Source organism: Parasteatoda tepidariorum, chromosome 8 (assembly GCF_982258835.1).
Source record: "Parasteatoda tepidariorum strain Cologne lab strain chromosome 8, Ptep-v5.0, whole genome shotgun sequence".
Lineage (NCBI taxonomy): Eukaryota > Metazoa > Arthropoda > Arachnida > Araneae > Theridiidae > Parasteatoda > Parasteatoda tepidariorum.
The window spans coordinates 51,567,380-51,581,534 of record NC_141762.1 but is presented as its reverse complement, the minus strand read 5'-3'; the positions used below and the strand labels follow the sequence as shown (position 1 = coordinate 51,581,534).

Here is a 14,155-nt window from a genome sequence, read left to right as displayed (position 1 = left end):
ATCATTGTAGAACACCTTGTACTTGTTAACGCTTACACTCCTGAATAACAATGGATCATTTGCTACTACTGATAGCATTCTTCCGCAAATTGGCAATATCTTCACTGTGTAGTTGCATCTTCTGGTTGTTAGCCAATAGTTCTTTTTTCATTTTTTAAAAAAAATGTTTGGTTTTTAAATGTAAGTTATGGCGTTCGATAAATTATATGCAAAGTTGAGCTCTAATGCATAAAATTATGCACATGTTTTTAAATCAAAAAGTTATTTTAATTGAAACTGAAATTAGTAGATATAGAAACGTAATTTCACTGAAAAATGCCATATTTCATATTTTTTCTTGGTAACATTAATTTTTTTTAAAACGAAAAACGCTAACATTGATAAAGAGAAGATATTCTAATTCAGATGCATAAAGTTAGCTATTGTATGTCAATAACTAATAAGTGAAATTAATCCTTGATTTTGAATAGTGGTATGCCAACATAATGTGTGAAATTCAATTACTTGAAAACTGTTCAGTAGCTTGACCATGACCTATCTAGCAATATTGGATATGATAACCCTCAGTTAGTACGAGAAATAAGAGTTCAGACAACATTTGATATTGAAGGTTAATCTTTATTTGATTTTGATTTTGAGCAAGGATTCAGATTCGGTAAAGAGCTGGTGTACGCTAAAAAAATTTTTCTTCTCAATATTCATTCGTCTAGGAACGGTCTGAACCTTGTCCTAAACGTGCCGAGACTGCTCTGGTATTTGTAATAATTATAATGGAATTTACAGTGTAACAAACTGTTATGGAATGCACTGGAGAAATTGCATTCATTTTAATTAATACCTCTTTAAGAAGAAATGTTGAAAATGAGTAAGATATGAAAACAAAACTACTAGAAAGTGGTTTGACGAAACTTTTCTTTTAAAACGTGAAATTTTAAGATAATTTTTAAAAATAAACTATAACATGTTTTCGTTTATATTGAAATTATTTCGTTTACTTTAAAACTGTAAAAAATGATGCGGAGGTGCATATGTCTCCACCTTTTCTTTGAATGCGGTTAACAGCTTTATTTCCGACAATTCATGTTAAATAATTATAAAAATGAATAGAAACTTTTAATAAAAGCTTGTGAGCGAGCAAAACTTATTGGCTTTGAAGTTTCCACGCATTACCTTATATTTTTCTTTTATGTGGGTAGTATTCTAAACATTTCAACGATCCTTGTTTTTGTTTTTTATCTTCGATTAAAAAAAATTGTATTTTAACTTTTATCAAAATGAACTTGTCGAAATTTGTTTCAGTTGTTCTATCATTTATTTACAGCTTTTTTTTATAAAAAAGTTTTGAAATCTCTCTATATATTTATAATTTTCTATTGCAGTCATTCATTTATATGCTTTTTAAACTTTACTGGTTTTTTTCCTTGTAAAAGGAATTGAAAAAATTTATGAATAGCTCTAGACTTAACAACTCACAGAATAAATGAAAACAATACCCGTGCTTTATGATTTTGCAGGAAATGCGTCGCACGAAGAGGCATTGGAACTCATCCAAGCGTTCGATTGATAAAAATAACTATCATTTTTGAGCTTGATACTTTGATTTAATGCGGAAAGTAAAAGTAAAAGGAATGGTAGATGAAACAGCCTAGTAAGAGGTTTTTAAGAGAAGATGAAGTTGCCGAAAATGTGTTGTACATGACGGTATAAACGTTATAAAATACAAACGCTAGTTTATATATCTTATCTTGGTTTGAAGATAATTTTATTTTGTGCGGAATAAGTTTCAACTCACAGAATAAATGAAAACAATACCTGTGCTTAATGGTTTTGCAGGAAATTTGTCACACGAAGAGGCATTGGAACTCATCCAAGTGTTTATGTTCGAATGATAAAAATAACTATCATTTTTGGGCTTCATTCTTTGATTAAATGCGGAAAGCAAAAGTAAAAGGAAGGTAGATGAAACAGCTCTTAGTAAGAGGTTTTTAAGAGAAGATGAAGTTGCTCAAAATGTGTAATACGCGACGGTGTAAACGTTATAAAATTTATTTTAAGATCTTAAAATACAGACACGAGTTTATATATCTTATCTTAGTTTGAAGATAATTTTATTTTGAGCGGAATATGTTTCAACTTTTCAACAAGCAACGAAACACCTTTATTTGTATAGTATGGCAATTCTTTTAAAGAAGCGCATTACTCATTTTTTAAAGAGAAAGATTAAGCCTTGTATTCTAACGTTTATCTAAATTTATAGGAATCATTGATAAAAGTGGTTTGTACATTTGTTGCGCCATTTAACTGGATAAGTTCAAAAGAATAAGATAACATAATTTCTCAGTTGTGATTTAGATGTTTATTGTGTCAACTTGCTTCATTCTGAGAATGAAGAAATTTAATTTCTTTATTTTTTTTGTACATATATATATACTCATTAAATGTTTTTATTAGTTTCATCGGTATTTTCCTTTTAATTACTTATAAAATTCAACAATGTCAAATTCAGTAAAGAAGGATAGTTCAAAACATTTGAGCAATTTTCCAAGGGATTTTTCTGTTAACCAAGAAGAATCTCCCGCAGAAGATGATTTGCAAGAAGGCATGAGCCAAAGGAGAATCCTGCGAAATTTATTCATTGCTAGTTTAGGTTATTTATTCTTTTTTACTGGATATTGGTGCCTTGCAAGTTTGCAAAGTACAATGAATAGTAATGATGGCATAGGCGATGATTCACAAGCAGTCATCAATGGTATGTCTCTACTTTCCTCACTATTCTTACCAGATTTTTTGATCGCCAAATTCGGCAGCAAGAAGGTACTGACAGCATGCACGCTGCTAGGTTGTCCTTATTTAGCCGCCAACCTGTACCTGCGATGGGACACGATGATGGTGACATCTGTACTGTATGGTCTGATGAATGGACCTTTCGTAACTGCCCAAGCTGTGTATATAGAAGAAATCGCGTCCCGTTTTGAAAAAAGGGTTAATCAAAACATTGAAGTAGTTATGGTTAGTTTCTTCGGAGTTTTTACTTCTTTTACGGAATCTACATACATTTTTGGAAATATCCTCGTTTACTATGCTTTGAAACCAAACAAAGTCAATAACACCTTTGTTAACGAATCAACAACTGATGATTGCGGATATTACTTCAAGCCTTACGATAATGACACGAATTCCAATTTGGATCCTCCTCTGGAGAGCCAAAGACTGCTTTTGGTCGGTACCTTTACCATTTTGGGAATTCTTTCGGCACTCATCCTTGGTTTGTTTTTGGATCCTTTGAAGAACGATTTGAAAGAAGGTAGTGGAGGCAAATTCATTTTGAACCAATTTCTGTCCGCTGTAAAGCATCTGAGAAATCCGCATCAAATTCTGTTAGTTCCTATTTCTATTTATGTTGGAATGGAGGGTCCATTCTATGCAAATGAAGTTACCCAGGTGAGTTAAATGGGCTTTTTTTGTTATCCAATACTTAATAGCCAGATTAGGCTTTTAAAATTGATTAAATAAATATAGTTTCAAATTATTCAGTTGCCGTTTAAAATATATGGGTTACTGTTACTGGAAATAATGTTTAAAACAAAAAATAATATCTTTCCAATTATAAAAATACTAACATAGTAATTTAACGTTACATTGAAAGCTTATGTGAGGTGCAATATCTTGAACGTTTAAAGTTTATGTGTAACTTTTAAAGTTCACAAATGCGTAAAAAGGACCCAAAACACATATTTTCTAATGTCTATTGCGCATATATAATGCATTCTGTATGTCAGTGTTTCCCAAACTTATGACTGCTGTGGACCCTTTCTAAATTTTTCGTAATGCCGTGTACCACTAGTAAAAAAATGAATGTATTTTTATAAAAGTGTGTATTTTTCTTTCGTTCAAAGTTTTATAAATAAGTTTATTTGCATCAGTGAAAAGGATGATATTATTTTTACTGTGATAACTGTTCATCATAATTCGGTTCTTTTGTGGTCATTTTAGTCTGAGATGCGATTCCACGTCCAATAATCTATTTCTTTTTTTCGACTTAATGCCCACGAATGCTGCAAAAGCGACTTCGCATAAATATGAAGTTGGAAAAGGCAAAATATATTTCACAACTTTTTCTGTTAAGACTGGATACATATTTTGCATTTGCAGCCAGAATGTTAAAGTACACTCCTCGTTTATTTTTCAAGAATCCGCCTGATGTCAATTCCAATAATTGCTCTTCTTCCGCATGCAACAATCCTTCTGGCATGGATGTTGTTAAAGCTAAAAATCACAACTGGCTGTTGGCACCACCAGTTATCTATCTATATTATATAAAACGCTAATACGTATGTATCAATAAAATCGATGATATTTCTTTTCTCGCGTTGGCAACAGTTTTCATTTTTAATTGATAGGATTCGGCGCGCAAGAGCATGTAGTGAGCATCATATGGCTAATCTATATTATATAAAACGCTAATACGTTTTAATTGATAGGCTTCGGCGCGCAAGAGCACGTAGTGAGCATCATATGTCTAATCGGGTGAATTCTCACCGAATTATCAAAAAAATTCTCACAAAATTATCTTCATCGAAGCCGATGCTTTACATCCGGCGTTCAGTACTGTTTCATATTGTTTTACAACACATGGTTTTAGCCCTCTGGTGGGAAAGACTTAAAAAAAAACTTACAACAGTTACTTTTTTCAACAACTGAAATTTAGAATAGTGTGATTAAAAAAATATGTGAACTGTTTGCAATTTCAAATTAATGTTGAAATGCACAGGTTTAGAATTTTCTACAGTGAAAAGTTTTCGGAACTTCAGTGTTCAAAAAAGTACACAAAAGCTAGACGTTAAGAACGTATCCAATGAGCGAGCAAAGCGAGCATCGGATTGCGAAGCATTCCGAAATGAACTGCGAAGGCAGTTCCGGGGGTTGGTGAGCACCAGCGAGCAGGGGGCGAAGCCTCCTAGTTAACTCTGTAATCTTCGAAAAATAGCCAATAGAAAAATACGCAATCGTAAATTTTAATGGCTAGCTTTGTTTTTAAATTTTCGTTTGTTGTAAGATATTTCACATAAGAACGCGTACCCCCGCTAAACTGTTCCCGTACCCCTGGGGGTACGCGTACCACACTTTGGGAAACACTGCTGTATGTAAAGTGATTTATATTTTACTTGAATTAATTCTTACTCTACGAGATTCAAATATAAAACGTGTGGCATATAGCAATGACTTTCCTCGTTTAGATGCACCAAAATACAACAAAAATATTGATTTTTAACTGTTGAAAATAATCATGTACAGACTATTGTTTTTAGGCTTTTTCACAAAGATTTTTTAAAACGTTAGACTTTTCTATGTTTTCACGCTATAAAAATGGGTTAAAAAAATACATCATTATATTTTAGCATATTATTACCCATTCGCTGGCATTTTGTAAATAAAATGTGTTATAATTCTTCTTTAATTAATATTTACACAAACGTGAATTGTGTTCTGAATAAGAAATGTGGTTTAGATTTACCTAATTTTATAGAGGCGACTTATCACTTTTAGAAATGCCGCATAGGGCATAAACCAACTAAAAATCGAAACTAACAGTCTTTACTTTTATTACCTTTTTCTTTCGTCAAGTGTTTTTAATCATCAATAGATTAAACCAAGTTATCAATTATAAAACGAAAGTGATCATTGCTTTTTATATTCGTCACTAACCTTCAAATCGAATCGAATTTTATCTCAAATTTATTGATAAGAACATGCTCGCAGAATACATTCGAATGCATTGTTATGGAAATGCAATTATTTAAAAACAAAAGTAATGGTATTACGCTATTATTTTTTACCCTCATTTATTTTTATGAAATTTTTAAACACGAGGCAGACGCCGATTACACGAGCTCATAACAAATCAAAGAATTTAACATCTTTAAATTAAAAAAAATAGTATTAGGGTAATTTATTTCCAACTCATTTCCGTCGTATTTAAAAAGACAAGAAAGTAAAGAACCAAAAAGAAATTATAACCAAGCAATATATAAGGAAAAGCATTACAACTTTTAGATACCATTTCCAGGAAGATTCAGGTGTTCAGTGTTTAATTAAAAGATTTTTAAAATCTTCTTTGAAAAACATTACTGAAAGTGATGGTAAATGATTATATTAGCCTTGAAGCTTCTTAAAAATTTGGCACTTACATCAAGCCGTTAAGAAATTACCTCCCCTAACGAGAATTTAAGCCCTCCTATTTCTCAGCTATGTTGGATGGGTCTAATTCTTATTTCTTCATGTTTTCCAGTTGAAAACTTCTAGATTAAAGAGGAACTTGAAAACAACGATTAGGTTAAACTTATATATTTTTTAGGGGTGGGGGGGAGAGAATTGTAGAGCAAGATGAAAGGAGATGACTTCTTACTGGTTCTCGTGTATAGATTAAAGCTTCCAGACTAAGACCATTTTACATCACTGGTGACCACGTTTTTCGCAGAGATTTTATTAAAATTCTTGTAATCATGTGCCAAAGGAAAGTTACCATGTGTGTTTGTAGTTCATATCGTTTAGAAACAAATTAATTTTGTTCTTCATTCATGTCCTTTCCATATGGTTCAACAGAAAGTGAATAAAAAGCCTATCACGTGAATAAGCAAAAATTATTCGCGGTTCATATTTTACTTATAATATAGTTTAATAATATTGATTTTCTGCATTTTCACTGTTCGACTTACTTTTTCTGATTATTCACTGATCGCTTAGGTTCCGGATGACAAAAAAGGCGGCTTTTTTAACATCAAACATGCAATAAGCTGCAACTTAAAAAGGTGGAGTTTTCAAACTTTTCGAAATTGAGGAAACTTTACGAGACTTAAAACTGTCTTACGGTCCTCCATTCTTATTATATTTGCCTGCGGTATAATATATTTTACACACATATATATAAGATGTTTAAGACTGAAGCAGAAACTGTGAGATAAATTAGGGAGAATATAAAAGTACTTAACGCACACTTAAAATTCACTTAAGCATTAAATTTGTTATGAAATAGTTAAGAATTAAATGCTTATTTCATTTAACAAATGTCAGTCTTTTGACCACTAGGTGTTTTCACAGATTGCGGGTTTTCCAATGTTTCTCTACTCGACTTGAGAAAGATGGCAATGCATGGCACTAGTCACAAATTTTCCAATGTTTCTCTACTCGACTTGAGAAAGATGGCAATGCAGGGCACTCGTCACGGGTTTTCCAATGTTTCTCTACTCGACTTGAGAAAGATGGCAATGCAGGGGCACTCGTCACGGGTTTTCCAATGTTTCTCTGCTCGACTTGAGGAAGATGGCAATGCATGGCACTCGTCACGGGTTTTCCAATGTTTCTCTGCTCGACTTGAGGAAGATGGCAATGCATGGCACTCGTCACGGGTTTTCCAATGTTTCTCTGCTCGACTTGAGGAAGATGGCAATGCATGGCACTCGTCACGGGTTTTCCAATGTTTCTCTGCTCGACTTGAGGAAGATGGCAATGCATGGCACTCGTCACGGGTTTTCCAATGTTTCTCTGCTCGACTTGAGGAAGATGGCAATGCATGGCACTCGTCACGGGTTTTCCAATGTTTCTCTGCTCGACTTGAGGAAGATGGCAATGCAGGGCACTCGTCACGGGTTTTCCAATGTTTCTCTGCTCGACTTGAGAAAGATGGCAATGCAGGGCACTCGTCACGGGTTTTCTAATGTTTCTCTGCTCGACTTGAGGAAGATGGCAATGCAGGGTACTCGTCACGGGTTTTCTAATGTTTCTCTGCTGGACTTGAGGAAGATGGCAATGCAGGGTACTCGTCACGGGTTTTCTAATGTTTCTCTGCTCGACTTGAGGAAGATGGCAATGCAGGGTACTAGTCACGGGTTTTCTAATGTTTCTCTGCTCGACTTGAGGAAGATGGCAATGCAGGGTACTCGTCACGGGTTTTCTAATGTTTCTCTGCTCGACTTGAGAAAGATGGCAATGCAGGGCACTCGTCACGGGTTTTCTAATGTTTCTCTGCTCGACTTGAGAAAGATGGCAATGCAGGGCACTCGTCACGGGTTTTCTAATGTTTCTCTGCTCGACTTGAGAAAGATGGCAATGCAGGGCACTCGTCACGGGTTTTCTAATGTTTCTCTGCTCGACTTGAGGAAGATGGCAATGCAGGGTACTCGTCACGGGTTTTCTAATGTTTCTCTGCTCGACTTGAGGAAGATGGCAATGCAGGGTACTCGTCACGGGTTTTCTAATGTTTCTCTGCTCGACTTGAGGAAGATGGCAATGCAGGGTACTCGTCACGGGTTTTCTAATGTTTCTCAGCTCGACTTGAGAAAGATGGCAATGCAAGGCACTCGTCTAAATGCGAAGCAGTCGTGCAAAGAAAACGTGTGGGAGAGTAAGCAATATTTAAACGAAAGAAATGGGCTGGACGACAATAATTCCTGTCAGTAACAATCAATGGTTTAAAGAAGAGCATATTCCGTGTCTTGCTCCTCGAAAGATGCAAAGCCATTTCACAGCGGGAAGCATTTAGAAATTAGTAAGTCGTTGATTAAAATGAAGGATTATCAGTAAGTGCTTAATGCAGAGCGTGGCTGCAAAAATCATGTCATTAACTAGCAGAAATAAATTTATAGTACTCAATAGTAATACAAACCTATCCATTTAGTTTAAATATAAATTGAACTATTAACTTCTATATTAATTGTTTTCAAACTTATAAAATAAACCTAAACCTTTGTCTTCGCAAATTAAAAAATAATCAAACTTGAGTTTTTAAAATAATTTACACGCACGCGCACGCACGCACGCACGCACACGCACGCACGCACGCACGCACGCACACGCACGCACGCACGCACGCACGCACGCACACACACACACACACACACACACACACACACACACACACACACACACACACACACACACACACACACACACACACACACACACACACACACACACACACGTTTCGCGTGTCCTTTTCATCATGTTGTGATCCTCATAAGTTGTTCCGGAATTGTCGAAGTCTTGTCCACCCCCTCCCTTACGGACTGCGGATGTGAACTGTTATAACCACCATCCTACCTTTAAATAAACCTTTTGATAAAGTATGATGCCTGACGACTGCATTATTAAAGCTGAATACAGCAACGATAACAGGGATGTAGCCCGGTTATTATATATATATATATATATATATATATATATATATATATATATATATATATATATATATCAATTGTCAGAATTTCTACTTGCAGAGAATAATATTCAATAGCAATCAATCAAAAATTAAAGTAGACAAAGTTTAAAGAAAAGCTGACCCAAAATTTTAATATTCAAATTACAGTGATGGAAGCATTAAACATCAGAAATACGTGTAGCTTCTGCACGCGTGAAGAGACTTTCTTAATTTATACTTATGGCAAAAATAAGCATTTAACTGCTTGAATCCATAAATCAAGTTTTTATAGATATCTGCATATTTAGAATTAGAGTCTAACAATAATGGATTCTTAAGGATCGTTGAATTTTCACCCATTGTTTCACTCTCATCAGAAAGCGATCTCCATTCAACTTCAATTTCGAACAAATCAAAGATTTTTTTTTTTAAATAAAATAAGAACACCACTTAACATTTCAGATCGAAGGACTGTCAACCCTGAAAACCTCTTTCTAAATTCTCATGTTGCATGACATAATGCCGTTCCCTAGAGGGGGAATGTGAAAATTCAGAAAACTGGAGTACAGTGAAGTGAGAAAAGCCTGTTGAGAGTAGGAAATACGTCTGAACGCATTTGCGTAGAACATTTTCTTTTTCAGGACATTTCTTTATGTTTAACAGGAATCCTAATAATTTTAAATTAAGCTGAATGAATCCCTAGTTCTCGCACGGTTTCAGGGAGGAACCAAGATCCCTTTTTGGTAAATCAGTGGTAGGAAAAACTTTTTTTTTTGTAGTTAACTGCAGCTGCTTTGTTACAAATGCAGTAAACTTTATTTTACAGTGAAACCTCCCGGAATGACCACCTATATGAAACGACCAACTCTATTTACGGCCATTACTCGGAATTTTTTTCATAGATTTTGTGTTGAAGAAAACCTTTACGAGAGACCATGAAAAACTCTTCCATCAGCGAAAGAGGAATCCTTCACTCCAAAAGCGGTAAAGGTTAATTAAGGAAACACCAAAAAATATCAATGCGAAAAATGTAAAAAAAACAAATATCATAAATGGATTGAAATGTATTCAAAATATATGTGAGTGGCTCCTATTTAGAGAGCTCTTTTGGAAAACCGCTGAAAGAGATCTGCAACCACAGAGTGCGCTAAAGACGATGCTATCAATGATTTATTTTCAGATTTGAAAGTCAAATTAGAAAAAAAGTTGTTTTAAAAAAATTAAGCATCTCAAATACACAAGCATTAAAGCTAACTAATTTTTATGATATAAAATTAAATGCTGATTTAAGCGAAGAAACATAATTGTTCATTTAAAGTAGTTCTATCTTTCATAATTGGTAAATTTGTTTTTACACATAATTATATCAGTAGCGATCATTTTCATTGACTGAAGTTTGTTTATTTATCCGGTTTTCATGACGTCCATACAAGTAGCATTTTCGCACCAATAAAATGACACAAATAAAATTAAAATCGTCTTCTCAAAATCATGTCCCTTAACATTTTGAAGTCAATGGAGGTAATCCCTAAGAACAACCAACCTCCATTAACGGCCATTTTATTGTGGAACAGAAAGAGGTTGCACTATATGTAATATTTTCTTCTGTTTTACTCATGTTTTTTTCCAGGCATATATTGCATGTTTTTGGGGTGTTCACCACGTTGGTATTGTCACCCTTTTTTTCGGTGTCGGCGGCACAATCATGTCTCTATTCGTGGGACCATTGGTGAAGTACATCTCTCAGATAGCCGTGATCATTTTAGGAGCATGTCTTAATGTAGCTATCTGTTTGTTATTATTTCTATGGAAACCATCGCCAGAGACAACTGGTATTTACTTTGTCATCGCAGGAATATGGGGAATGGGAGATGCCATTTGGTGGTCGCAAATACCAGGTGAGCGAATTTAAAAAAATGTTCGTAATGTTTAGAAAAAAAAATAACAGCAATCATTTTATGCCTTTGAAAAGATAAATTAAATTAATGCTTCTATTCTTACCATAACATGTTTTTTTACCCCTGAAGTTTTAAAGTTTTCAAAATGTCTAAATATTTAAGTTGTTTTCCCGTAACGGCAGGAACTGAATTTTCGTTCTTCTCCTTGCAAGATGCCGGAAGTGTTGCTCATTTAACGTTACCCAGTGGGCACCTGTGAACCTAAGTCACGGAGGCGAGCAACATTACCCACGCCACACTATCACAAATACCCGCTAATAGAGTGGGGCACATTCACACACAACAGTTGACAACACATAGAGAGAAACATGCATGCCCAAAGCGGGATTCGAACTCGCAGCCATTGGCTTCGCAGTAGGGCACGCTAACCGCTCGGCCACCTGGCCGGCATTTAAGTTGTTGCGTTCTTAATTTCAATTTTATTGCCCGATTTTTGTTGAAATATAATCTTAATATATATTATAGAGAGCCAATTTGATTTTGAAAGTTTGAGCCACCCCGTTCATAAATTTTATATCTTTTTATAGGTCTTTTATATCTGATACTTCTTTGCAGCTTTTGTTTCTGAAGCCGAAGCTTCCATTTTTTACAGAGATTAACCTTGATCATAATTAATTCATTTTTGATAAAGTTATTTTTCTTTTTCTTAAATATTTGCAGTATGTAATACGTACGCTAATTTCATTTAATTGTTGACCTAAGACTGTAAAATTATAGATTAAGAGCAGTGATGTCGAGAAACTGTATGTAGTATGCGCTACTGTAAAAGCCCGAAGTCTGGTAAATCCTGAGTTTTATCGATAGAACCAATGATTTACCAAAGTGGCTAATTAACTCCTACTTTTTACAGCTAAGACTTGGTAAAAGGCTGAAAAAGAATCATAGTAAAACTTTCTTCAAACATTGGTAAAAGCCGATAAAATCTAGCATTCAGCAGACTTCGGGTTTTTACCGTAACATATGTAACATATGTATTTAATATTGTTTCTTGCATTCAATAAACGGTGTATTGGTTAGTTTTATTCAATAGTTTTATGTTCTTTTTTTTAGCCCTCTACGGACTGATGTTTCCAAACGATAGAGAAGCTGGTTTTTCAAACTTATATTTCTGGAGCTTTTTTGGAGCTTTTCTAAGCTACTCTTATGCTAATTACCTTTCTATTTCTGTCAAAATAAATATCCTGATGGCTTCCCTACTGATTAGTATGGTCTGTTACCTAGTAGGCCAGTTCAAGATGAAATGTTCTGCACGGAGAGAATATATTGCAATCGAAGGTGATTAATGATAGCAAACATTTTAGAATCTCAAAGCTGATGTTAATCAACATTCTTGTACATAGAAAAAGAGCTTGTAAATAACGATACTTGGTGTGACATTAATAAAAATAAAAATCATCAAATTCCTTGTACTTATTGTAGTGTATGTTTAAAAGATGGAGCATTTAGGTTTCAAATTAGACTAATAGCATCACTTTTGAGCAGTGTATATGTTACCGAAATTATTTGTTCTACAGACTATCTAGTTTACGTGCAGATTAAGTAGACTGATTCCTTAAAGAGTCGAAAATTATTTTATTTCCTGAATTATCTAGGTAGGTAGCAAGGTAGCACATTACCTACTAGACATTCATTAAAGTGAAAATAAGATATTTTTTTAGTTCTTAAATTAACAGAATATTTTCATACTTAAAATGCTTAAATTAATGTTTTTTTTCTTCATTATTTATGGAATTGAATTTATTGAATTATTTATTTAATTTAATATTTGTTTATTTTTCGATATCGAAAGAATCAAGCTATGACAATCAAACAGTCAACAAATTTGTTAATGCTGATGGATTGAATCATCAATCTCTAATAACTACAATACAGAGAATCAAACAGATTAAAATATTATTAGAAGTAAATAAGAATTAAACAATTAGAATATTTACGACAATATATATTCTCATAAAACAAATTTGGTTAAAACCCCTTACCATTCAGAGTTTTCTTCTAAATTTTACGAAAACTGCTTAGAAAATTGCTATTTTTTCAGATTTTTTCCAAGATATTCAATTCAAACTTTTTTTCATAAGTTACCGAATACGATTCAGAACAAAATTATGACAAAAATTAAATTTTTTCCGCTCATGAACAGTATGAAAGGCTTATTTTAAATGCCAATATCTAGGATAGTTTTTAACGAATTGTTTTCATACTTTAAAATAATATTTTTTTTATTAATTAAAAATTATTCCAAAAATGTTGTTTAATTTTATTTTAAGATACTGCTACAGCTATAATATGAAAACATAAAGCAAAAAAATTATTTTTTATTTATTTATTTTTGCAAAAATGTTCATACCTTCATGAATGTATTCAATAATTTTTGTGCAGTTATTGCATACGATAACCAAATAAAGTTACTAGCTTATAATGCTATATTTTTGATACAAGAACACCTTTTATCGTTCGTAATTTATTGCCGGGCACTTAAATCGCTGAAAACTTTAAACTTTTTATTGATGCGTTTGAGCATGATCTAAGCACCTCTCAGGTTAATTATAAAATAAAATAATTCTCTAAGTATTTCTGAAAAATTTGAAAAAATGCAAATACTGTCTCTCTCATTATTGTACGACAGTATATATTAAGTAGTGTAATTATTGGGGTTAACTTTTTTTTTAAAAACTCTTATAAGAGTATGAAATAAAAGTATTAAAAAGTGAGAAATGTGAAAAGTTACTTTCTGTAAACTAATCCTTATATATTAATTAATTTTTAAATAATATTTAATCTTACCGATATTAAATAATAATTAATTAAATAATCTTTACTTAAATCAAATAAAATTTTATTAATTAATAGCATTTAATTCAGACTCAATTTGGTTATGAATGTTTTTTCTGATGCTTTATTTTCCTTTACTGTTTTTCAGAGCTATAAGTTAGATTCTGATTAGGGCCCTTTTTAAAGAACAATTTGAGACAAGTTAATGTCATTAACAATTTAAAAAAATCTA

The 14,155-nt window shown here is 33.2% G+C and overlaps 1 protein-coding gene across 1 annotated transcript in view; it reads left to right on the top strand.

The window, feature by feature from the left end:
* The first annotated feature begins 1,584 nt into the window (after positions 1–1,584).
* Positions 1,585–14,155, top strand: part of LOC107450217 (uncharacterized) — a 37,401-nt gene continuing 24,830 nt past the window's right edge. Inside the window, exons 1-3 of the mRNA XM_087149564.1 lie at positions 1,585–3,441; positions 10,824–11,091; positions 12,202–12,426. Of these exons, the coding sequence (XP_087005690.1) occupies positions 2,494–3,441; positions 10,824–11,091; positions 12,202–12,426 (1,441 nt within the window). The 5' untranslated portion in view covers positions 1,585–2,493. The remainder of the gene's footprint in view (positions 3,442–10,823; positions 11,092–12,201; positions 12,427–14,155) is intronic.